The 25436-nt window shown below is 39.3% G+C and overlaps 1 protein-coding gene across 1 annotated transcript in view; it reads right to left on the minus strand.

Moving 5' to 3' along the window:
* The window catches only part of glis1b (GLIS family zinc finger 1b), a 109272-nt gene that overhangs the window by 1415 nt on the left and 82421 nt on the right, over nt 1–25436 (minus strand). The window contains exons 6-10 of the mRNA XM_079826658.1: nt 23843–23953; nt 22367–22535; nt 15477–15633; nt 3262–3422; nt 1172–1330 (exon numbers count right to left, since the gene is read on the minus strand). Coding sequence (XP_079682784.1) covers nt 1172–1330; nt 3262–3422; nt 15477–15633; nt 22367–22535; nt 23843–23953 — 757 coding nt within the window. The remainder of the gene's footprint in view (nt 1–1171; nt 1331–3261; nt 3423–15476; nt 15634–22366; nt 22536–23842; nt 23954–25436) is intronic.

Below are 25436 nucleotides of genomic sequence, written 5' to 3' on the forward strand. Positions count from 1 at the left end.
GGGGGGGGGGGGATATTTACACTGTTAAAGAATTGAATTCTCCGCTAAAAATTGCCAAAATTTAAAAAATGGATTGGCCGTATGACTGTGCCAAATACACTCCTTAAGAAAGTTTCGGAAAGTATGGCCCTGTATGACATCATAAAGGGTGGAATTCCTTATATGGGCATTTCTCCTGGATGAACGCATGTGCACATCAGCGAGAGCAAGAGCGAGCCCATCAACGTACTTAGTTTGGTTACAGAAGGCATTGGCAGCGCTGTCGTTTTGTTTTTAGATCTCAATCTCGCTAAACACACTATTGTGTTTTTGGTTGTGAGGGAAAGATAACCTTGTTCAGCTCCCCAAAGAACCCAGGATTAAGGAAAAACAGCGGATGCAGTTTGTTTTTCCGGAGCAGCAACGGAGCATGTGTGTTTGTTTGTTCCCCATGAGTGAAACTGCATCAAATGTCTGTGTGTTTTTTGGCAAGCAGCGAGTAAGTGCATATAATGTAAACAACACAAACGTATAGTGAATTGAACGTTATTCAGAGATAATGCCATGATGTATTGTGTTTGTGTGTGTGTGTGTGTGTGTGTGTGCTCGTGACTCTTTAGCTCTGCCCAGTGCACTCCTCCACGAGTTTGGCTGTTTTTGGAAGAATCGGTACTGTCTTTTATAAATAAATAAAAAACTACAGACTCTTCAGAGATATGAAGGATGCAATACTACTCAAGATAAACATGAGATTGGCAGAAACTGTGTGTGTTATGTACCCTTTAAGTAGATCGTAGAACCATTGCCACCTATGGTCTCTATGATCAACTTAGCCCACAATGATTTTGAGAAACGCAGCCCACATCAGTTGACCTGTTCCCAGACATTACTGGTCCTGAAATGAATCTACTGTGCTCTAATGTATTATGACAGCTGACAATATCAGTCTTGCTTCATTGCTTGATAATAAAAGGATTTGTGGAGGTAAAGGTGTGGTTATATTTTTCACATGCAAAATCCTGTCATATCAAAACGAGTCAGGATTTTCAAATGATTTCCCCACGCAGTTTGTCACAAATTCGCAGTGCTGACCAACAGAAAGCTGCTTGGTTTGAAATTGACTACTTTATGATCAGTGCTTTATCCATCACTACACTATTGACAATCACCAAAATGGGGGGTATTTGTGTACCTGTGGAAGAGGTGCTGGTGGAACAGCTCATGTGGAAGCTATTGTGTTGGTTTGTGTTGAAGCTGTGAGACTCTGCAGGTTGATGACCGCCGCTGATGGACTGGTCCATTCTGTAGCTGTCGCCAAAATGGAAACAGCTCTGGAAGTTGCCACGGTAATCTGTGCACAAACACAATATATAAGCATCAGAATGAAATGTCATTCGATTATGGCTTTAGAAATAGCTCTTTAGCAATATAGCAAAAAACACAGATGTATTCCTGTATTCCTGTTTGTATTTCTATTTTGGGACTTTCCCCCTCTTTCTCAGACTCTGCTTCCAGAAGTGTTCAACAAGTATTCTTGCTCAGATGGAGGTCTTGGATTTGAGGTGGTACACACATGTACATCTGTGTCTTGACAAGGAAGTTGAGCGTTTCTCCTTGAGAGCAGTTCTTTTGACAGACAGCTTAGCTGTTTTGGACTGGGTGGTTTTAAAGCAAAAAGCTTCCTCTTGTGGTTCCAGGCGTCTCTTTCAGCCCACATGTTCTGGCTAATACACAGAGCACTGCAGAGGCTATGCCAGTTCTCATACTGATTTGACTCTCTCTGACATGAAATACTCATGTGCTGATATTTTAAACAGGTATACTCTAATAAATCAGAAGTAAAGGCAGGGGATGGGCACAGTGAGTGTACTTGCTTAGTCACCACTAAGCTCTAAGGGGAGAAGGGCTCTATTATTTTCCATAGGTCATTTTTTTGGTTCAACCTTTCAGGCATTTTTGGGACCCTTAACATGCGCAAAAACTCTTTGCACAAGTTGGAATCGTCGGCCATCAGGGCTGGGTACAAGTGGACATGGGAGGGTCGTGGGGGGACTCTGTGGCGCACCCTTATATATGGTTGTATTCGCAGGGCTCTGTAGCACAGCCCTTTTCACCTACGGTAACCAAACTTCATACACATATACTGTAGATCTCATCGGGCCAAACAACTTTCGCATTCAAGTCATACACCAGCCCAACAGGAATTCGCTATTATGGGTTGTTTGAAAAACGCATGCTCTGGAATTTGATATACTCCTCCTAGGGGATTCATCCGATCGCCAACAAACTCATCAGCATGAAGCCAAGGATGCGAAATTGCGAGCAGATTTTTGATATCTCGAACGGTTTAGCTGTGGCAAGGCAACAAATTTAAGTTGAAAAAAGGGAAACAGGAAGTGTCTTATAGCTTCTGCATTCATTGTCTGATTTTAATGAAACTTCAGCTGTGTGTTCGTTGTAGGAGGCCAATTACATGGATGTGACTATTGTGAGTCAAAGTCATAGCTCAACTTTTTTATTTTTACCTGTATATAATGTCAAGACACCGCAGATGTACACCTGTGAAAGGATCCTTGAATACTGTTGTCATGGCAATGCGTCAAACTTTATTATTCTTTTTGGTGTTTTTTTAGACTCTCTCTTAGCATGCTTTGAATTGCATGAAACTCGACACACCCATCAGAGTTGTCAGCCAGTAGACATAGTCAAAGCCTTAGAAATGGGCGTGGAGGAGCGTCACCTTTTGACTAAATTAAATAACGAAATAAAGCCATAGAACCAATTCATTTGTAGTGCACTGAAAACATTGTTTTACATAATTAGTTTAATAACCAAGTTAATAAATGTATAAAAAGACCTTTCTGATAAATACTTTAGGACTTTAATCCACTATAAAAACTACAGAGCTTTGATTATATGATGATTATAAAACTAGCATTTAAATATCATCTAACAAAGACACATTATTGAGTGATATAGGGTGACAACTGACATTTATATGCATTTTATGTAAGTTGTCTGCTATACTAAATTGCATATTTTAGCTCAGTTTGGGCCTAAGGTGTTTTTTCCTCCTCTAATATGAGCTCTATATTATCTGCATATCATATGATATGAGCCATAAAGGCCTGATGTATCAAATATGATCCTCAACAAAAAACACATAAGTTCTTTTTAGATTTTGTCTAAAGGTTTGATTAATGGTGTGAATGCTTGAACAAGACTACCACCCAGTAAAATCAGATCAAACTATCTCGGAAAATGTCCCAGAAGGTCTCGTACCCTCGCCTGAAGGCAGGTTGTGGAAGGTGGCATAGGGTTTATGATGAGTGTGGAGGTGTTGCTGGTTGGAAGAGGAGTTCTGTTGCTTCTCTAGTGTTGGTGGAGGAGATGTAGCAGCCTTCAGCAGACTGATCCCTGGAGACAGCAAAGCTCCAGACAATCTGGAAGACAGAGAGCGAACATTAACTATTAAGATTAATGGCGAAAGATAAGCAGGCCAAAAAATATACCATAAAATTTAATATGGAGTATACAACTTTTATTACAAGAGTCTTCTGAATGTTATTAAAAGTAACTTTAGTGCCTCACCCCATCTTACCTTTAACCCTGTGAAAGATCTAAAAGGATTACCTCAGAAAAAGAGTCACATAGCCTCAAGTGAAACATTATTTATTTATTTTATTCATTTATTTTTTATTTACTCTAACATGCTTCATCCTATTCCAATTCTTGTTATAATGGAAAGTCATGAGGCTGGTTTTGATTGAGTACAAGCCTGTTCTTCACTCCAGATGCAACTTCTCCATAACATGCCCCTGACTTACTGTACACTGTGATGGCTCTGGGGAAGTTATGATAGCTTGCTCATGCTTGCACACAATGGAACAAATAAAGGCTTTGTTAGTGCCATTAGATGCAGCTGTCACAAGCAAGTCTTCAAATATGCAAAACCCAGTTTCAGCAAGACACCAAGTGCCAACCAACGGCCCTGTGAAGTCGTTCCTGCCCCCCTAAGTCAAGGCCCTCTGCCTTTAGTGCACACATCAAAGAATCATATTCTGAATTTCAGAAAATGAACAAAGTACAAAAACAAACTCAAAAAATCGCCTGTTTAAACAGAAGTATGACAAACAGATGCTCATCATGATACAGTTATGGAGAGATATTATGAGGACATGTACAGCTGTAACGTAAGACAGGGAGGACCAGAGGAAATTAACAAATGAATGCACTTTACTGCCTTTTCAGTCTTGCTAATGAAATATGAGATCAATATTTATAAATATGTTCACTTTTGTTACTTAAATATTAAAAACCTCATAGAATAAATAAAGCTAAAACACATCTACTGTATACTAGTCTACTCCTAAACACTGATCAAATTTCCTTTTAGAAGATAAACACTACTGTTCAATTACACAATAAATGTATCAAAAGTGACTGTAAAGACATTTACATTGTGAAAAATCAATTTGAAATAAATGCTGTTCTTTTGAACCTTATATTCATTTTTAAAAAATCAGATTTTTTTAATTAGTTACCACAAAAATGTTAAGCAGCACAACTGTTCTTAATATTGATAGTAAAAATAAATGTTTCTTGAGCACCAAATCAGCATATTAGAAAGATTTCTTGTGAGGATCATGTGACTCTGAAGACTGGAGTAATGAGGCTGAAAATTCAGCTTTGGTGTAGTCCTGCACTACACCAATTTTTGTCCAATAAATTGCTCTCTATGTATAAAGAGAATGCCCTTCCCCTTAATACCATGTGCAATTGACTAGCAAGCGGCAAATTATGTACATTGCTTTGATGTTAACTAAAGCACAGTATTCCATCCACACTAAAAATAGCTATATAAATAAATATACGTTTATTAGGCCAATGATATGAGGGGAGTCTTCATCTCATGTAAGTGGTTCTAAAAAAATTCAAATTATTGTAAAACAAGTAAAAGAAAGGACAGTTACTGAGTGTACCTTTAAAGCATGTACATTTAAACAGACACATAATAAATAGCATTTAAACTGTCTTTTTTAAATCTATGCTACTATCATCCACAGATTTAAGACCTAGCAAAAGCGCTAATGTAGAATTTGGACTCCAATGACATCATAATTCGTTTTTATTTATGCTCCAGGCCTTATGTGGGAGTGATATTTCCCATTGTTCAGTTGCCCAGAATCTGATAAGGACTTCCTTGGCTGTTACATCTGTTAGACCATTATGTCGTTTTTCACTGTTAGCCACATTCACATCCCAAGGACTCGGTTTCATCACAAGTAGATTAAAAAAAAATTATAATTTATACATTTTTAAAACTGTGCTCGGATGTAACCCCACGAGTCACTGGGCTCTCCTCACACAGCCTCAAAGTCCGCACTAACATATTTCACAAGGCATCCAGCAGACATACGTTTAGGAATTAGCGTTAGCGTGCTAGCTTGTGTTTGTATCCAAGAAAGCTGTTCCGATCTAGTGGCTGGCTGTGATCTGACGTGTGGCCATGTGTTTCTGCGAGAGCACGGCGGCAGCGTTCCCCTAGGAGCTGCTGTCAGCACAAGCTCAGGAAACAGTTATACTGTTCATATTTTTACAAGCAGCCTCTATGTGCAGCTAAAGTGAATCATGCTATAATCACTGCCAGCTGTAGCTCGCTAAGGCTCCAGGAATGAGGGGAATCTTTCATATGCAGGATTAATCTCTCCCTTCGGTATTTACCTTCACTGATCATCTGCTTTCACCTTTGCAGGCTCGTTTTGTGACTACACCGCCTGTCTCTCGCGTAATAAGAGCTTTATATGGCCGCTGACCTATGGATCATCCAAAAGTTCACGTTCCCCTAATCTTCCAAAGTGATAGAGGCTTGCTCAAGTATGACACTTAAGTCGACCTCAAAATGCATCAATGGATCTAAATAAGGAAAGAAAAGTCTCATTGAGGTGGAGGATTGATGTTGGAAGACTTTTACACCGTTATAAAAAATGTATATATTTCAAATAAATGCTGTTCTTTTGTCATTTCTAGTAATCATCAAAGAATCTTGGGGGAAAAGGCAGCTTATTAGAATGATTTCTGAAGGATCATGTGACATTGAAGACTGGAGTAATGATGCCGAAAATTAAGCTTTTCCATTACAGGTTGGCCTATTAATTACATAAAAAAAAAAAAAAAAGATATATTATTTCTTATACCAACTTCTTGCAATCAAATTCAATCAGTTTTTATGCAGTGGTTTAGTGGTATAATATAGGCATATTTAAATAACTATCATTTTCACCACAAACATGTCACTTTCTATGCAATTGAGGTTTTAAAAAATACTATTGAATTAAAATGAAATGTTTACATTTTCTATTGATCACAGCAGCAGTAATTAAATCAAATTACAGTAACCGCATCCACACCACTCAGAACCAGCAAGATGGGGAATTGTGTAATACAAAACTCTAAAAAAACTTTTTAGGCCTTGTGTGTTTTTGAGTAGCCTGGATGCCAGCCAAACTTAGCCCCGCCCACAACATTTGCGGTCGTGAAGTTCGGTCTGGACTTGATCCGTTGTGGAGCAACTATGCTCGAACCAGAGCTGTTTGGACCAATCAAATTGTCAGGGCTGGCTTTATACGATGATGGACAGATGATCAAAAGTAACGTATCCACGTCACCAAAGAGCTCTTGGGTCTTGTCGAGTTCTAATCCTAAACGGAGAACTTGTTCGCATATGCATTCAGCTTTACTATTTCTCTCAAAAAATTATGATCGTGTTGGTAAGTACTCCGTGTAGCCTTAAATTCTTTTTACAACACCGACAAAGATCGTTTACACTCATCTTCTTCTTCTACTTCTTCCAGTGTGCGTGCAGTTGAGTTCTGTTGACAACTATGCGTTGCTCAACATACGTCACTTACTCCGTTACTCTGATTGGTTGTAGGTCTATCCAATTGAGCGCAGAGGCATTTTCTTTCCTGGTTTGGTTGAAACACACTCCATAAATCACAGCCCAATGGAGCATATTCTGACTAGAATCTGAGTAAAACGACGTCAGGCTATGTTTTGAGTTAAGAGTGATAGAATATAGGAAACTTTGGTCCACTATGCAGAAAAAAGCAATGAGTCGACTTCACAGGGACTTCAAAGCATAATGACCAAACCCTTAACAGTTTGCTTGTGAACAAAGTGTTTACAAATGGTATTTCTTCAAAGTAGAAGATTGAGTAATAAAGGCAAAGTGTTTAATGCTGACTGTGATTCAGTGAATGTGACTCCATGGGAAGTTCTGTGAGTATCCCAGAGCTTCACTCAATCGACATGAGTAAGTCTTTACTCAGCATAGCAGACAAGATTGAGTGAACGTGACTCTTCTGAATATGATTCACTAGATGTGCTCCATGTTAAAGAACATTTACGTCTGGCTACGAAGGTAACCACCAAAGGATCAAAGAAAAGAGGTCCAAGTGGACATAGCAACTTCAAAAAAACACAAATAAAATCACAGATTGATGTGAACAAACCAGCATTGGGGATTTGAAGTTAAGTTTACACTGCCTACACACACTGAAAAGTTACATTTTGGATGATGGAATAATACGGTTATTAAATGCAGGCTGCGAGTTTCATGAAAAGCTCTGTCGTTGACTCCTTTGCAAACCCTGTAGTGTCACGTTCCAGTTTAATCCCTGTTAGAGGGGTCAAAGACCTTACAAATCGGGCAACAGAGGTGCTGCTTAAAGAGGTGAGGCAATCCTTATGCTCAAACAGACACAAATCCTCATGGAGTCGGCTGGAGACAAAATGGATCAAGATGGGAGTTTTTTCCCCCACATCCTTTTTGAATGAAGATTCATGAAGATGAGTGCTCTGTTCCCAGTTTGTCTTGTCTCACCTGTCAGGTTGTGCTCCGCTGGGAGACGGCGTGTATGAGCGAGTATGGATATCCCTGTTGCCTCATGGTAAGCTCTTCTGATTGAAGAACGAACTGGCCGCTGGCTTGGCACGGGTTGGTGGGAACCTTTCTGGTTCTGGTTAGCAAACTAAAGCCACTCATGAGAGATCAGACCTTTACTGATCCGAGCCTTTAGCTTGTATCTAAACACTCAAAAGCTTAAGTGCTCAAACACTCAACATGCAGTCAGGCAAGGAAATTAGCTTAAGATACAGTGTGTCAGTGTAGCTACTGTTTAGATCTGATGGTGATAATGAAAACTACTCAACTTCAAGGAATTAGATTGTATGACAAGAAAGCAAAAAAGTATTTAGTCAGCCACCAATTGTGCAAGTTCTCCCACTTAAAAAGATGAGAGAGGCCTGTAATTTTCATCATAGGTACAGTTCAACTATGAGAGACAGAATGAGAAAAAAAATCCTGAAAATCACATTGTCTGATTTTTAAAGATTTTATATACAAATTATGGTGGAAAATAAGTATTTTGTCACCTACAAAAAAGCAAGGCTCTCACAGACCTGTAACAACTTCTTTGAGAGGTTCCTCTGTCCTCCACTCGTTACCTGTATTAATGGCACCTGTTTGAACTCGTTATCAGTATAAAAGACACCTGTCCACAACCTCAAACAGTCAGACTCCAAACTCCACTATGGCCAAAACCAAAGAGCTTTCAATGGAAGACATAAAAGACCACTGATAATCTCCCTCGATCTGGAGCTCCACGCAAGATCTCAGCCCTGTGGGGTCAAAATGATCACAAGAACGGTGAGCAAAAATCCCAGAACCACACAGGGGGACCTAGTGAATGACCTGCAGAGAGCTGGGACCAAAGTAACAAAGGCTACCATTGGTAACACACTACGCCGCCAGGGACTCAAATCCTGCAGTGCCAGACGTGTCCCCCTGCTTAAGCCAGTACATGTCCTGGCCCGTCTGAAGTTTGCTAGAGAGCATTTGGATGATCCAGAAGAGGATTGGGAGAATGTCATTTGGTCAGATGAAACCAAAATAGAACTTTTTGGTAAAAACTCAACTTGTCCTGTTTGGAGCAGAAAGAATGCTGAGTTGCATCCAAAGAACACCATACCTACTGTGAAGCATTCGGGTGGAAACAACATGCTTTGGGGCTGTTTTTCTGCAACGGGACCAGGACGACTGATCCATGTAAAGGAAAGAATGAATGGGGCCATGTATCGTGAGATTTTGAGTAAAAACCTCCTTCCATCAGCAAGGGCATTGAAGATGAAATGTGGCTGGGTCTTTCAGCATGACAATGATCCCAAACACACCGCCCGGGCAAAGAAGGAGTAGCATTTCAAGGTCCTGGAGTGGCCTAGACAGTCTCCAGATCTCAACCCCATAGAAAATCTTTGGAGGTAGTTGAAAACCTCTTTGCCCAGCAACAGCCCCAAAACATCACTGCTCTAGAGGAGATGTGCATGGAGGAATGGGCCAAACTACCAGCAACAGTGTGTAAAAACCTTGTGGAGACTTAGAGAAAACGTTTGACCTCTGTCATTGCCAACAAAGGGTATATAACAAAGTATTGAGATTAACTTTTGTTATTAACCAAATTCTTATTTTCCACCATAATTTGCAAATAAATTCTTTAAAAATCAGACAATGTGCTTTTCTGGATTTGTTTCTCTCATTCTGTCTCTCATAGTTGAACTGTACCTATGATGAAAATTACAGGCCTCTCTCATCTTTTTAAGTGGGAGAACTTGCACAATTGGTGTCTGACTAAATACTTTTTTGCCCCACTGTATATCGTATGAAACTAAACAATATATATAGCTTGCTACTGATTCATATTTATTTGAAAAAAATTAATATGTAATTTATTCATTTGATGTCAAAGTCATTCTAATATGATTTGGTGCTAATAATATGATAATTTTGTCCTCAAAGTTGATGTGTTAGAAGCACAATGGGCAAGCGTAAGGATTTGAGTGAGTTTGACAAGGGCCAAATTGTGATGGCCAGCCGACTGGGTTAGAGCATCTCCAAAACTGCAGCTCTTGTGGGGTGTTCCTGGTCTGTAGTGGTCAGTATTTATCAAAAGTGACCAAGTAAGGAACAGTGGTGAACCGGCGACAGGGTCAGGGGTGGCCAAGGCTCATTGATGCATATGGGGAGCGAAGGCTGGACCGTGTGCTCCGATCAAACAGACGAACTACTGTAGCTCAAATTGCTCAAAAAGTTAATGCTGATTCTGATAGAAAGGTGTCAGAATACACAGAGCATCGCAGTTTGTTGCGTATGGGGCTGCATAGCCGCAGACCAGTCAGGGTGCCCATGCGGACCCGTCCACTACCGAAAGTGCCAACATTGACCACGGAGCAATGGAAGAAGGTGACCTGGTCTGATGAATCACGTTTTCTTTTACATCGCGTGGATGGCCGTGTGCGTGTGCATCGCTTACCTGGGGAACACATGGCACCAGGATGCACTATGGGAAGAAGGCAAGCTGGCGGAGGCAGTGTGATGCTTTGGGCAATGTTCTGCTGGGAAACCTTGGATCCTGCCATGCATGTGGATGTTACTTTGACACGTACCACCTACCTAAGCATTGTTGCAGACCATGAACACCCTTTCATGGAAACGCTATTCACTGGTGGCTGTGGCCTCTTCAGCAGGATAATGTGCTCTACCACAAAGCAAAAATGGTTCAGGAATGGTTTGAGGAGCACAACAACGAATTTGAGGTGTTGACTTGGCCTCCAAATTCCCCAGATCTCAATTCAATCGAGCATCTGTGGGATGTGCTGAACAAACAAGTCAGATACATTGTGGCCCCACCTCACAACTTACAGGACTTACAGTACACACGCGTTCTGTATACGTAAACATTTGGTATTATATCAGCTTTTCGTCCAGACAGATCTGCCGTTTTGGGAGCCTGAAACGACAATTTTTTTTAAACAGGGTCCCAGAGTGGATAAATCTGAAAATGACAAGTTTTCATGAGTACAGCCAATCCGTATATTTTGTGAAACAATGATGTCATCACCTCACGTCTTGACCCAAGTCAGACACTGCATGCGCATGCTCTGTTTTTAGTGTATCTCTGTGGTAGAAGTACAGCGGCACATACTGGTCTGGCATGTATACTACATCGTTTTGAGTCCGTTTCGTGTGTACGAAGATATTTATTGAGACGACGACGTGTTTATGGAATTTTTTTAGAACGAGGGGAAAAAAAGATAGCTCTGGTTTCGAGTGGATGTGGCCTTAAAGGATCTGCTGCTAATATCTTGATGCCAGATACCACAGCACACCTTCAGGGGTCTGTGGAGTCCATGCCTCGACGGGTCAGGGCTGTTTTGGCAGCAAAAGGGGGACCAACACAATATTATAGTTTATCTATTTTATAGTTTATCAGATCAGTGATCATTGTAAATGCCTTTACTGTCACTTTGATTCATTTAATGCGTCCATGCTGAATAAAATAGTTAATTTCTTCGTTTTTTTATATATTTACTCTAATCAAGATTCCCCCCAAAAAAGAGCAGTACTAAACATTGAAACTTACGCTGAAGACTGGAGTAATGATATAAAATATATTAAAATATAAAACAATTCTTTTAAATCATATTGCTATTTCACAGTATTACTGTTTGTAGTGTTACTTTTGGCATAAATAAATGCAGCTTTGGTTAGCATTAAAACATTAAAAATCTTACCAAACCCAAAGTTTTGAACGGTAGTGTATATAAGAAATATTCCCATAAAAAATATGGAGTTTTTTATATCCTCTCATTAATCCAAACCTGTTTCTCATTACCATTAAGGAACTCCAGTGTCAGCTATTTGTACTTTTACTGTAAAACTGTCACCTACAAAACATGTAAATGAAGTCTTTGAGGTGCCGATGCCACCCATTAAGCCCCTCGGCCCTCCAGGCTGGTGAGCACGTTCCACAGCTACGAACACTTCTGCCTCCCTCCATCTGAAACTCCACACAACGGAGACCGCTAGATGTATTTTCACTGGCATATTTTTTAATATTAGCTTCAGAAAATGACACTAGTATTTGCGAAGTAAAAGGAGTCTAAATGGGCCATTTCAGCCAGGGTAAACACATTTAGCAATGAGGTCAGAGGCTGCAGCAGTGGAGTCAAGCAAGTTAGATAATTTTGTCAAAATGTTTAACGTCCTGCTAAACCATTTGGGAAAAACAAGAGCGGCAGCTGCTGTTGACTTTGGCAGACGAGTGTATACTCTAGGCTTTAAACATGTAAATCAAAATGCTCCATCTTCAAATGTAAGTAGACGTTTCATACCTGGTTAGTTGTAGGTCCTGGCAGAGATGTTGCGTTAGATGGACGGCATAAAGCGTGCTATATGTGCGTACACATTTTTGATCAGGAACCCCAACTCTAATGACTTCCGCAAACAAGAAGACGGCCATTTTCTTAATGCTACGTTGTCAGCGCGACTCTAATATTACAGATGACACTTGACTTACTAGGTGGATAAAATACTATTACGTTTTCAAGTTCCACATATTACTTTCAAAAAAAGTTCATGTCCACCTTCATCTCATGCTTTGTGTATTATCTTACATTTTCGCAGACTTCGGCCTTCAGCGTCAGTGAAAGGCAGAGCCTTGAATATGTCATCGTGATCTTCAGTGCAATAGAGTATAGTGTTACATAAGTATCCCCTGAGCCGGTTTCGTTCAACTCTCATTCCTCTCCAAGTAGCAGTAATTGTTTGTGGAGCTTTAAAACGGCTCACTAATTTTCTTGAGCTTTTTTTGCGTTCTTTCTGCGACCTGGAAAAACAGATCACCTTCCAGAAGGATTTTAAAGAACATGACAACTCATTGCTGCCTGGGCACATTTCATGGGTGCAGCTTGAGTATTTTTGCTACAAATTGATGTATCCAATGGGCTTACGCTTACAAAAACATCACTTTGAATGCCCTGTTAAAGTGTGTAAATCTCTTCTTCTTTTTTTACCAGAAAATTTAATCAAAGTACATGTTTTTGTTTTGCCTGGGTATCGAACCCACAACCTTGGTGTTGTTAGCGCAATGCTCTTCCAGTTGAGCAAACAGGAAGAGAAAAAGAAAAATGAGTTGTACAGCTCATTGTTCTTTCAATAGAGTCATGTTGTTTACAAGCTCTTGAATAAGTTTCTATTCTCAGATGTGGGTGAAATTAGTTAATTTACTTAACACTGCACTTTTGCTTTCATTTAAATAAGATAAAGAACACAAACATCACATTTAAATCTGGTGCTTAAAAAGAACAGATGTATTTTCTCTCCTTTACTCTCTCTCTCATTTCCAGCATCTCTGTTTGTCACTATACACATAGTGCGTCTTGATGACACATTGGATTTTCAGCTCTACTTTGCTGGTCCAGGGGGAAATCAGGGTTTTTTAATGGGAAACATGCCTCATTCCTGTTAGGGACATATTAGGCTTCATTGTATTCCTTCTCTGAGAGTTCCAGAACACTAAACACAGCTCGAGGACAGAAAGGAACAGAGGTGTGTACGGCTTTAATTACACAACACTGACACCTCCAAACTGGTTTATGTTGTGTTACGGTGACATTGGTTCAACCTAGATTTGCTGGATAAATACACACTGAAGTCGGAGCAAGGGACGAGCATTAAATGTGTCGTAGGGTGTGTGCTTTGGGAGAGTGTTACAATGAAAACAAACGCTCCGTATGGACAAGGGAAAAATCTGCCGGTGGTGCTTTGGATAGTAAATAAATCCAGGCCCCTAAATCAATATGGTTCTTACACACAGTAAAAAACACATTAGACGGCACAGATTACCAAAGAAAATCTCCTGTTATGAGAAAAACCTCACTGCATTGTGATATTAACAAGATCCCGGACATGACTAGCTATTCCAAAGCAATAAGATGATATTAAGGCAGGGGATTTTTAGTCTATTCCAGACAGACAGTCAGGTATGTCATAAATTTGTAGGCGGAAACGAGTTAGCATTTTAGCGCTTTTACAGCCTTGTTATGCTAATAATTGTGCTCTTATGAACTATTCTAACTCAAACTTTCTGTGAAAATATTTTTTAGATCAAAACTGAAAGAGTTGTCGGAAGCTTAGAGGTAACGTTGAAGTAGTGGGACCGTGGTGTAGTTCGTTTAGCCTACCTCTAACGACTGCATTTAGGCTTCAAAATTCATAAAAGTTGTGTTCATCTGTGATAATTATCTTGATGGACAAAACGTGTAAGTATCATAAACTTTTGTTGATCACAGAGCTTGTTTTTTGCGATAATCCAAAAGCCTATGCACAAATCCTATTAGGTTTTTGTTGAGGGAACCAGTGCGATGCTAACTGCTGGTTGGCCTACAAAGTGACCACTCTATTGGTGAAGATTTTTCAGAGACTTTTTCTGCAGATTACATTGTAATACCAGTAGGTGGCGACAAATGACTGTCTTTGAGTGAGTCAATGACAACTAAACAGCTAAACTTTTTTTTTTTTTCAGCCAGAAAGCCGAATCAAAGTATACGTTTTTGTTTTGCCTAGGTATCGGACCCACAACCTTGCCGTTGCTAGCACAATACTTACTTTTTCTTCAGGAAAAGATTACATATTTTCAGGGCGTAGTATAAATAGGCCAATTGGGACACAGCATGATTTATTCCGGAACAACACAAGTGAGTATGTCAGTTAATCACTTACTCAATGACTCATTCAAAAACATTGATTCCTTCAGGAATTAATCAAAAACTACTTACTATTTGTGCTATATCTTTATATGGCAAGAATAGAAATAGTAAGCTAGTATGCAATTCTCATTCCTGAAGGAATAAATGTTTTTGAATGAGTCATTGAGTAAGTGAATAATTGACATACTCACTTGTGTTGTTCCGGAATAAATCATGCTGTGTCCCAATTTCACAGAAAGAAACAAGTGACTATTTTAATGAGTAAGTCAACTAATCATTTACTCAATGATTTGTTTAATACCAATGAGTCAATCCAGATCAAAACAACTAACTATATTTAAGAGTGAATCAATGGATTTTGCATACTAGCAAACTACTTAGTATATTTTTATGGCAAAGACAGTAAGATGAGTATGCTATATTGTTCTAAATTCAACCAATGATTAATTCCAGAAAAGAAACAAGTAACTGCCTTTCTGAGTAAGTCAATGAATCATTCCCTCAACTGATTCATGCAAAAACACTGATTCATTCAGGAATGAAACAAGTGATTACTGAGTGATTTGTTATATAGTCATTTTTAATTAGGTTAAAGTATAATCAACATTATTTTCTCACTGGTTGTATTGCTCACAGAGCATATTGCTGTGCATTGTGGGATTGCCTTTCCTCAACGGAACCATGCAATGCTGACTTAGAATTTGGTCAAAACAGCCTTTTTTTCAGTCACTGCTTACTAACTGGAACAGAGCCACTTTGAGTAACTATGACTACAGTGATATCTGTGACTGTGATGACAACCGTTATCCGTTCTGACATCATCTTAATTGATCTCATCCAACCTACGTGAATTGGGAGTAAACGTGATGCTCGGTGGGATAGGTACTCACCCTTCCCGGGTGTGCTCGAGGCCAGACATTGGGGAGAGATGGTGGGGGCTGCCAATGTCGCGGTCCAGGCGGGGCTGCCTGGGGGGCAGGTCAGGTCCAGAAGAGAGCAACTCAAGCGGGGATCCATTGTGTGTCGTGCTGGAGCCGGAGTACAGGCCTGGAAGACAAACAAATCTAATGCACAAAACATGCCTGATAAACCTCAAGGAGCCCTCAAGAACGGCACATTGACCAAATTAAATCTCCACAAAACAGCCCTTAATGGCAACAAGCGCTTGTTATGACAACACAAACTCACCAAGGCCCTTTGGATGAAATTAAATGTTCTGTGCTGTTAGCAATTTACGGTACATGATTTATGTTGCCATGCGGAATGGATTTGATTGACCGTTGCCATTTTGAACATATCTTTGACAGATCGGATAAATGAACGGAATGGCAGAAATAATGAGTAGAGACAGATCTACTGTAAGCTACTTGCGCTGAAATGAATGGAACAGGTGGGCTGGATCTTTAGCCAAGGACACATAACCTTGAAGCAAAAAAACAGAAGATACATCAACTCCATCCACAGTTTATAATGGAAATAACAGACATAGATCAGATATCCAACTGGTCCAAATGTCATCCCACCATAGATTATACTACTGTATGCAAACCAGGCCAGATGAAAATCATAGTTGCTCGTTCTGTAAAGGGGCTTCTTCCGTCCCCGGGCTTCTTGTGCAGCCTGAGAGACTGACAGGCGGACACTTTTCCTGGTTGCTCCGGCTGTTAATGTGTTCCTCTGAATTTGCCCAGTAATTGTTTTCCCAGAAGCCCTCTGGGGGGACGGCTGTGCATTGACAGTCCTCGGCGGCTCGTCCCAGCAACCCTTCTCTTTGTGTTCCTCTCCAACTGCTTTACAGTGGAAGCGGGGCCTATCTGACAGTTTTCTGAACTGGTTACAAACTTGATTCATTACCCGAAATCATCAATCAAAGTCCTTAAATGTTTTCCCCTTTAGCCCTAACATCTGCTACCAGACTGGGAAGCATTCAACAAGTAATGGCCATGATTGCTTTAGTTGTTATCTGCTGGAGAGATGGGAGGGGGAGTCCACCAGGAGGCAGAATCAGCCTCTAATGGCTAAGAGTAATCGTGAAGTTGTAGATAATATTTTATATTAAGAATTAAGACACAAAAAAAATGGTAATGTTAGCCTTTAAGAATCTATAACCAACCATATCACAATATATTATTAAGACATGATTAGCATATTCTCAAACATAAGCCACAGAGAATGCACAAAATTGTATGGAAGAGCCAGATGCAAACCTACACAAAGGCACAACACAGGACCAGAGCACACTTTATACGTGCAAATTACAAAACGACAGAGGTGCCCGCTCTCCGCTTTGCTTTGCTTTTTCTACTGGCCCCGGAACAAAGCATAGGGAGAGGCAGAAACATCAGGAACATTAAATGCAGGCATCTTGGCCAGATCCAACCACAACTTCTCCTCTAAACAAGAACAAACAGCCACAGTAACATAACAGGTCCTTCAGGCTAAAGACATTTGCACATTGAAGTAACAACTTATCCCCTTTGAACTGAGCGAATGAGAGACGGTGTAAGCCAGGACGTTTATTTTCCCCTGGCACACGTTGGGGTGATTTAAACTGTTGCAGTGCAAAGTGTGTTTTGTACAAGGATGCTTTAGTGATGGGGAGTTCTGCAATTGTCCTTCAAATTACTCTCACACAGAAATGTATGGTCTGTTCTACATTTCTCTAGCCTGAATCACTGCTCTTATGTTTTTTGTCACCATTTACTCTCATGCACGATGAGACATGTTCAGTGCATTTAGTTTTGCCGTGGCCACAATATATAAACTTGTTGGACTGTGATAATATGCTGTGGTCACAAGATTGTTTTGTTGAGGTAACGACAGCCCTGTGTTGTGGCCATACAATGTAATGTCGTGGCCTCGAGATCCAACGTTGAGGGAACTACATCTATTTCTCGAGGTCACGAGTTTAATGCGTAACAAACTTGCATGAAATTAGAAACCTTTGATTATCGGAAATGGATATTATTAATACATTCATATTTTATTTTGAATTAGGAATGAAAAAAGTGCAGAATTAAGAAATGATAAGCTATATTAACCTATAAGTTTACTATTATGTTAAAGGGGTACTTCAGCGCTGGGAAGATGGATGTGTATTTAAATTGGGTCATTTATGTAGTAGAAATGTGAAATTATTTTTGAATTTGGTGCCTTCTAGACTGAGAAAAGACAGAAAATGTATTTTGTCTCGTGTGGATGAACGACAACAACTCCCAGAATACACTTGCTTCGCTGCCCGAGGCCACTCCCAAAGCTATGACACTATGACACCGCCCCCAACGTCGTTTTGATTTTCATAGTAATAAATTTCGTTCAGTTAGAGAATACACACTACAAATAAAAACTGAATGTGTCTTTTCAATAAAGTGTGAGTGAGCCGAACAAAAGTCACAGCACAAACGCAGCAGGAGTCAGATTTCATTCTTCACGAGAGCGAAGAGCTGAGCAGAGCTGAGGTAAGCGCGGCAGTCATTCACGGCGCGTGTCCAGTCTGGCGCATTTTCATGCCTATGGAAGCTTAACTTTCATAGGAATTCATTGAAAAGTTGAAACACTCACTTATGAATGCCCGAGCCGACCCGAGCGGCCGTGCGCATTTACATTCTGTGAGTGAGATCCCTCCCCTGTGGGCGGGTTGATAACATGCGGAACTAGCTCCTTCTACTGGCTGTAGTCTCTAGCCTCTGGCCAAAAAAGCTTCCAATGACGCAAAATGACGATATTTGCATCATCTGAGGATTTTTTTATTAATTCTCATAATTCTCTCGTCTCATGAGGGGGGAAAGTACGATAATTCGAATATACTACCGGGTTTCTACTGATACAGAGCTTAATGCTTAATGCTAATCGCTGAAGTAACGCTTTAACCTATATTATATTACGTGCGATGTTGCCTATAGACAGCATTCAAATTAAGTTTGTTATTATCAATCAATGTTAAAAGAATGTGTAAAATAATATGCCTTAGAAAACATTTTTATCAATCCCATCCAACAGTCTTTTAAATCCATTCACTGATTGTTATATTTATTTCATATTTTTATATTATACTATTATTATTATTTAATACTGTAAATGCCCCATTCATGCCCATACAATTTTGACTATTTCTGTATGCTACACCAGTATGAAACGATAAACGAGTGTCTTTTTTCATTAATAAATGTAGTCCCTTGTGCCAGTGACAGCAATTTGAATAATTTGTTATTTGGGAATTTTAAAAAATCGAATTCCGAATTTTCTATTAAAAATGGCAATTCAAAATGTGATATTTGAAGAAAAATTAAAAAAGCTTCAAGTATGATGTGCTTGTTTGTAGGTATGTACAATGTGTGATTATATATATCAAAATTACTATACAATAATATTGTTTATTATTGAAAGCTTAAGTCCCCATTCATTGTAATTGCACGGACAAAAGAGAGCAAGCATTCCATGAAAGAAAAAAAGGTTTGTAAATGAGAACAGATTTGACATTTTTGGGTGAACTATCTCTTTAGTATTCCAGGTATTGCCTTTTCTTGAAATCTCCTCTGCTAACTATTGCACCACAGTATGTTCCGCATTTTGACAAGAACAAGACAGCGAACAAGAAAAATTACTAACAGGGAGGACTTTAACTACTGTGGTTTATCTAATGCAAAACAAACACAAAACAAAACATGCAAAACCTTCACCTCTGACCTCCCTCTCTAAATCAAAGAGTCATGAGTTATAGCCGGGTATTTTAAGGTAAGCGTCCTCAAGCTCCGATTTAGCGCGAATTGCATAACATTGGAAGTAGCATGGGAAAATTCACATCTAATGTAGATTGTGCATTGCAGCTGTTTGCAATATTATCATAGCATATGGTCTTCATAACATTACAATCCCCTTTATTCTGTCATGTCCATTTGAGCTGTTAAATCGTAGCTTATTGGTTTTGGATCACATAAATGGTTCTGCAAGTGAACGTACACTTAAACACATCTGGGTTTTGGTACATTCTAGGGTGGAGGGAACAGTCCTCTACCCATCTCTACAAAACATCCCAGGATACATAAATTAGACAGCACATATGCTCCTACAAAAACAAGCAGTAATGGATGCTAAAGACCAAGATATACAATCATTTCTCTCAAGGTTTGGAAAGCAGCAGTTATTCTCCCAAGATAAAGTATAAAATTACAATCAACATAATCTTTAAAATCATTTATATAATGATTTAAAAACATTTCAGAGTACTTAAAAAATATTATTATTAGGATTATTTAAACATATTTGGAGCTTAGTGTGGTGACTGTCTAAAACGCAGCAACAGGGTGTGCAATGCGGTTGCTGGGGTGTTCTGGGTAGTTACCTGGGCATTGCTAGATGCTTGCTAGGGTGTTCTGACTTGGCCTATAAGCAACCAGAGACCTCATGAGGCGAAAATTTATCACTTGGAATAGAAACAAGCCACTCGACTTGAGCTATCATTACAACAGAGGTTTAATACTCATGGTATGAGCAAAAATAAAAGTGATGCTTGTTTTATCAAGTAGCACTAATTACAATTATAATCCCCAATTGAAACTAAAAATCCATTCCTCTGTTCCACCCGATTTCTTCTTTGTGCCACACCCACATCGATATCAAAAGAAAGTGTGCAAGTGGATATGGATCTCAACATCTCTGAGTAATTATGATGCATTTTATGACAATGTCCAGAGTATAAAAGACCATCTTCAAGAACTACCATTGATAATTGATTACGTCTCAATAGTAATCAACTGGTAATTCCTTATAATCTATATAATAATCAAATTAATAGTTCTTAATGAGGCTAATTTATTCAGTAATTATTGGTTACCTAATAATGAAGTATCTCAGTCCTATATTTGCTATTTATTTCACTGATTAGTTTAGATTTTTTCCATACTAGTTAATAGTAACTGAAGTGTTGATGTAATACTCATTATACTCATTTGTCCCACATTACTTCCTGCATAGCTACCTATTAATGATGGACCATTTTTCTGAAGTGTTACCAAATATTTTAGAGCTTGGCATAACTAGAAAGATGTACTGAATATTTGTAAATAACCAAACACTAAGAAATATCTTGATTTTTAGTTGTTTTAGTTTATTTTGTCTTCATTTAAATCATTTTAAATCATCTTGAGGCCCCTTTAGAAGTTTGTTGAGGCCCTCTACACTCAAAAAAATTTACTTTCACTGTTGTTAGTTGGACTCAAATCATCCTTGTTCACATTACTTAAAAACTCATGTAACTAAATTAACTTAAATTTAATGAGTCAGCTTTACTTAAGTGTTTGTTCGGTCAGCTTAACATTGCTGAGTGAAACGAACAAACTGGGCAGTGGATCAGTAGTCCCCAGCATGCTTTGCAAGGGACTGCATTAGGAGAGTACATTTAGGGATTAAAGTGTTATTTTATGTTTGCTGTTAGTTAAAGATGCTGTTAGTTTATGTTAGTGTTTAATGTTCAGCTATGTTGGACATTTAGAGGAGTTTCTGTAATTTTGTGGTTACCATTATGCAGAAGAGTGGTGCCTGTGTTTAGGCTGTGGGCACTCATATACACACATTTATTGGATGGACTTCCTGCCCTCAATTTAGTTATTTTTGCATTTTGTTTAAAAAAATATGCTTGTTGTTATTTAAAGGGTTAGTTCACCCAAAAATGAAAATTCTGTCATTAATTACTTACCCTCATGTCATTCGACACCTGTAAGACCTCCGTTGATCTTCGGAACACAAATGAAGATATTAAGGTTGAAATCTGATGGCGCTGAAAGGCCTCCATTGGCACAATGCACGGTTCACTCTCAAGACCCTTAAAAGGTACTAAAGACGTTGTTACAAAGTCCATCTCACTACAGTGGTTCTAAAATAACTTTATGAATCGGCGAGAATAGTTTTTGTGCGCAAAAAAACCCTAAATAACGACTTATATAGTGATGACGATTTCAAAACACGGCCTCATGAAGCTTCGAAGCGTTATGAATCAGTGAGTCGAATCATGATTCGGATCGCGTGTCAAACCGCCAAACTGCTGAAATTTGCCGATCCAAACTGCTGCTGTTTCATAACGCTTCGAAGCTTCATGACTCGGTGTTTTGAAATCGTCATCACTAAATAAGTCATTATTTAGGGTTTTTTTGCGCACAAAAACTATTCTCGCCGATTCATAAAGTTATTGTAGAACCACTGTAGTGAGATGGACGTTGTAACGACGTCTTTAGTACCTTTTAAGGGTCTTGAGAGTGAACCGTGCATTGTGCCAATGGAGGCCTTTCAGAGCCATCAGATTTCAACAAAAATATCTTCATTTGTGTTCCGAAGATCAACGGAGGTCTGACGGGTGTCGAACGACATGAGGGTAAGTAATTAATGACAGAATTTTCATTTTTGGGTGAACTAACCCTTTAATAGTTTTCCACTTACACTTGTACAGCAAGTAGTTAATATAATAAGGTAAATTAAATCGATAAATGTGTTCACCAAACATAATAAACTTTTATAAATTTAACATAACATTATGCACATATAAATAGTATGTAATAGTGACAAATTCAAATGGTTTGTATTTACTTAAATACATTTTGTCACCTTTACTTGACTTTCTTTTGTTCATATAACTAAATTTTTATTCGTAAAATATTACTCAATATAGTTGCGTGGAACGACTTGACGCTGTTTTTTTGAGTCAATTCAACAAGTCATTTTTTTGAGTGCAGTGGGCCTTGTCCACCTGGTTGAAAACCACTGTTATAGAGGATAAAGTAAGCCGTACCTGTGTATATTTCCTGCCCGAGTGCTGGGGAACGGCCTTCTTTCCCATTCAGAGAGTGCTGAGTGGTGGCAGGGCAGTGGGAATGCTGGGAAGGGGCGGGGCCATGCAGATGCTGGATTGACAGACATTCACTCAGAGCATCTGATTCTAAATGGGGGCAGGCCCTTAGCTGTCAATCAAAAAGATAAAAAAGTGCAAGATTAGCAATACAAATATCAAAGCATGACGATCTCCATGTTGAAAGGAGGAAATCACACAAAAAACCTGTGTGAAACAAAAGTCCTCAATTAAAAAAACAAACATCACTCTGTAGTGACATTCCCCATCGGCCAGCGTAGTATATGAAAAGCTTAGAGACACAATTTTTAACCGCAAACAGGAACCTTTGATTGGAAACATGAGGGGAAGAGGGGAAGGACATACCCCACATTCACATCCATCGCCCAGAGTGCAGGTCAGGACGCTACGTTACCGGCTGCAGAGAGGTGGAGAGCTCTTTTTTGCTGCTGAGACTAGCATGCAAAACTGATTTTTCTCTTCATAAGGCAACAAAATCAAAGTTCTGGGAGTAATCATGCGTTATATGCGACATTTGTTTAGAGTTTGGGGAGCCATATGTGTTTAGGACTATTAGACTGACTTTGAAAGCTCGGATTGTAGCATGGAATTATGTTTAACTGGAAAATCATCTACGGTCAGATGAATTCGTGATGAGTGGACTGAATCTGGAGACGATACAGCGCAATAAACAAGAGCCAGAAATGAGCCGTGACATGCAAGTTGAATGTGTTATGTTGTTTTAATTCCATTGCAATTAAGATTTTCAAAATAAAAGCTCACAAACTTGCAAATTAGAAATAAAACGAAGACGTTTTAATCACACGCATATGGGCTGCAGTTCTCGAATATAACAAAAGAGCGCAAACCACACATTTTCCAGTTGAGATCTTAGTGCAAAACTCCCAGCCATTCGTCAAATGCAATGGAGCTTCGGTGCTTTGCCGCAGCTTGCTATAAAAGGCGTCGCTCGCGATAGATGGAGTGGGAGTGTTTGTTTGACATCAGCCCACAACATCTGGCCACTGGGGTATAGTGCTGCACAGCTTATTAACAATGGTACACGCTCACATGTGTTTCCGCTTACAACGGCAAGCAAGAAGAACGCATCAGTCAGCTGTCGTTTAGACCGGTGCAACAATGAGGCCATTCTGCTTATAATTACCCACTTTAATGAGGAATGCACTCTTCACCATGTAGATGCTGAAATGTGGTCAGAGTTGATCTATTGTTGGGGAAATAATTTTCAAAAGACAATCCTAAGTAGAACCAACTGCACCAAGCCGTTAAAAAGACACAATTGACCATGAAAAATATCTACTAGAAATGTTTCTCAAGGCCGACGGCAAGAGCCAAAGAGCTAATTGTACTCTGATGTGCCGATGTGAGATGATTTGTAAAGATGGTTTTTATCCTTACCTTCCTGCGCACCTGCTGCTCTTTGGCGGAGTGGATCTTCACATGCTTGCGGAGGGAACTGGGGTCTGTGTAGCGTTTAGTGCAGCCTGGGATCTGACACGCATATGGTTTCTGAAACAGGAAATGCACAACGAGTCTGAGAATCATAATTATACACAGTTCAGCCACAAAGAGGACATGGAAACACACTGCCGTGGACACAAAGACATTAATCATTTCATTATGTCAGCATTCATAATTGAGTAGCAATAATAATAGTTTATAAGAGACATTAAATACAGCGCAGAACATTTATGAGCAGACATGGAAACTAAAAAATACATGACAATTTAAGACAAGCAACTATTTTCAACTCCCAAAATAAATGTGAAGTATTTGAAAACTGAAAGTCTATATTATAAAGTCATGTGTTTCAATGTCCACATTTAAAACCTGGAAATACATAAAAAAAACTGATAGGAGGATAAAAGGAATACAAATATATTTAATATTCTGAGCTATTTCAAGGTTAAAAAATATTGTTCTTCCTTTATTTAATAGTATTGCATTAAATCAGGAGGGACAAATTAAGCATTTTTACAAGTGGGCTTTGAAACCCACTGAAAATACTTTTTTTTTCTGTAATCAGCCTTAATATTTACACTTTCAAATCAATAAGTGCAATAACTGTTTATTTTGAGAGTTTATAAATAGTCAAAGTTCAAGAGGAAAGACAGTATCCTACCTTTCAGCTGAGAGGACACAGGAAGAGGAAAGAAGAATACAGATTGTTTGGTAAATGTGCAGGTATACAGGTACTGTACAAACACTCATTTACAATTGTATGTTATTTTACACATTTTATCAGCGTTGAATTGTTGAAACGTATGTTTTAACATACATATCAGTGTACACATTATTCTCGCTGGTAAACTTAACTAAAACACACTCTCACGTTCCAAAACATGCAGAGGTGATTTTCTCCCATGCATTTTACACTGCTCTTTTTTCAACAACAACAAAAAAAAGGCAGTCATTAAAGTGAAAGTGGATAGGCTTCCTTTATTAGCTCTCCTTTCCTACCTTCCCTCGTTCTCTAAATAACGCTGTTTTTACAAGCCGCTCGCAGGGCAGCTCGTCTCTGCGCATTTATTTGTTTTCACTGTGCAATGCCATATAATCCCCCTGCCGTCTAAACGCACCAAAAACAGAAAACGAGAAAGCTTAGGAATGGAAAAAAAGAAAAAAGGCCGTCAAGAATAAATATCATTACAGTCGGAGTGATTTTTTCACTGTATATGAGGCGTGTTGGAAGGCTGTGACAGGGCGCATAGGCAGGTTAATGTGCAGCTCTGGGCATCTGGGGTCGAGGGTCTAATTGGCCGTGGCAGTGTGGCGGTAGCGCAGTGCGGGAGCTGCACTGCGATGTGATACAGCACAGGGTTCTGCCAGTTTGTGAGAAATGACTAACTCAAGCTTTCCTGACTTTTATTTTTCCTCACATTGTTGGAGTGGGACGCAAGACGTCCTTGCCTCTCTCTGCCATGTGTCGTTGCTATCACAAACGGAGCATGGTGTTAAACGGCGTATGGTATAACGCGTTTCCCCTCATCAA

The sequence above is a fragment of the Gobio gobio genome, assembly GCF_949357685.1.
Source record: "Gobio gobio genome assembly, chromosome: 10".
Classification (NCBI taxonomy): domain Eukaryota; kingdom Metazoa; phylum Chordata; class Actinopteri; order Cypriniformes; family Gobionidae; genus Gobio; species Gobio gobio.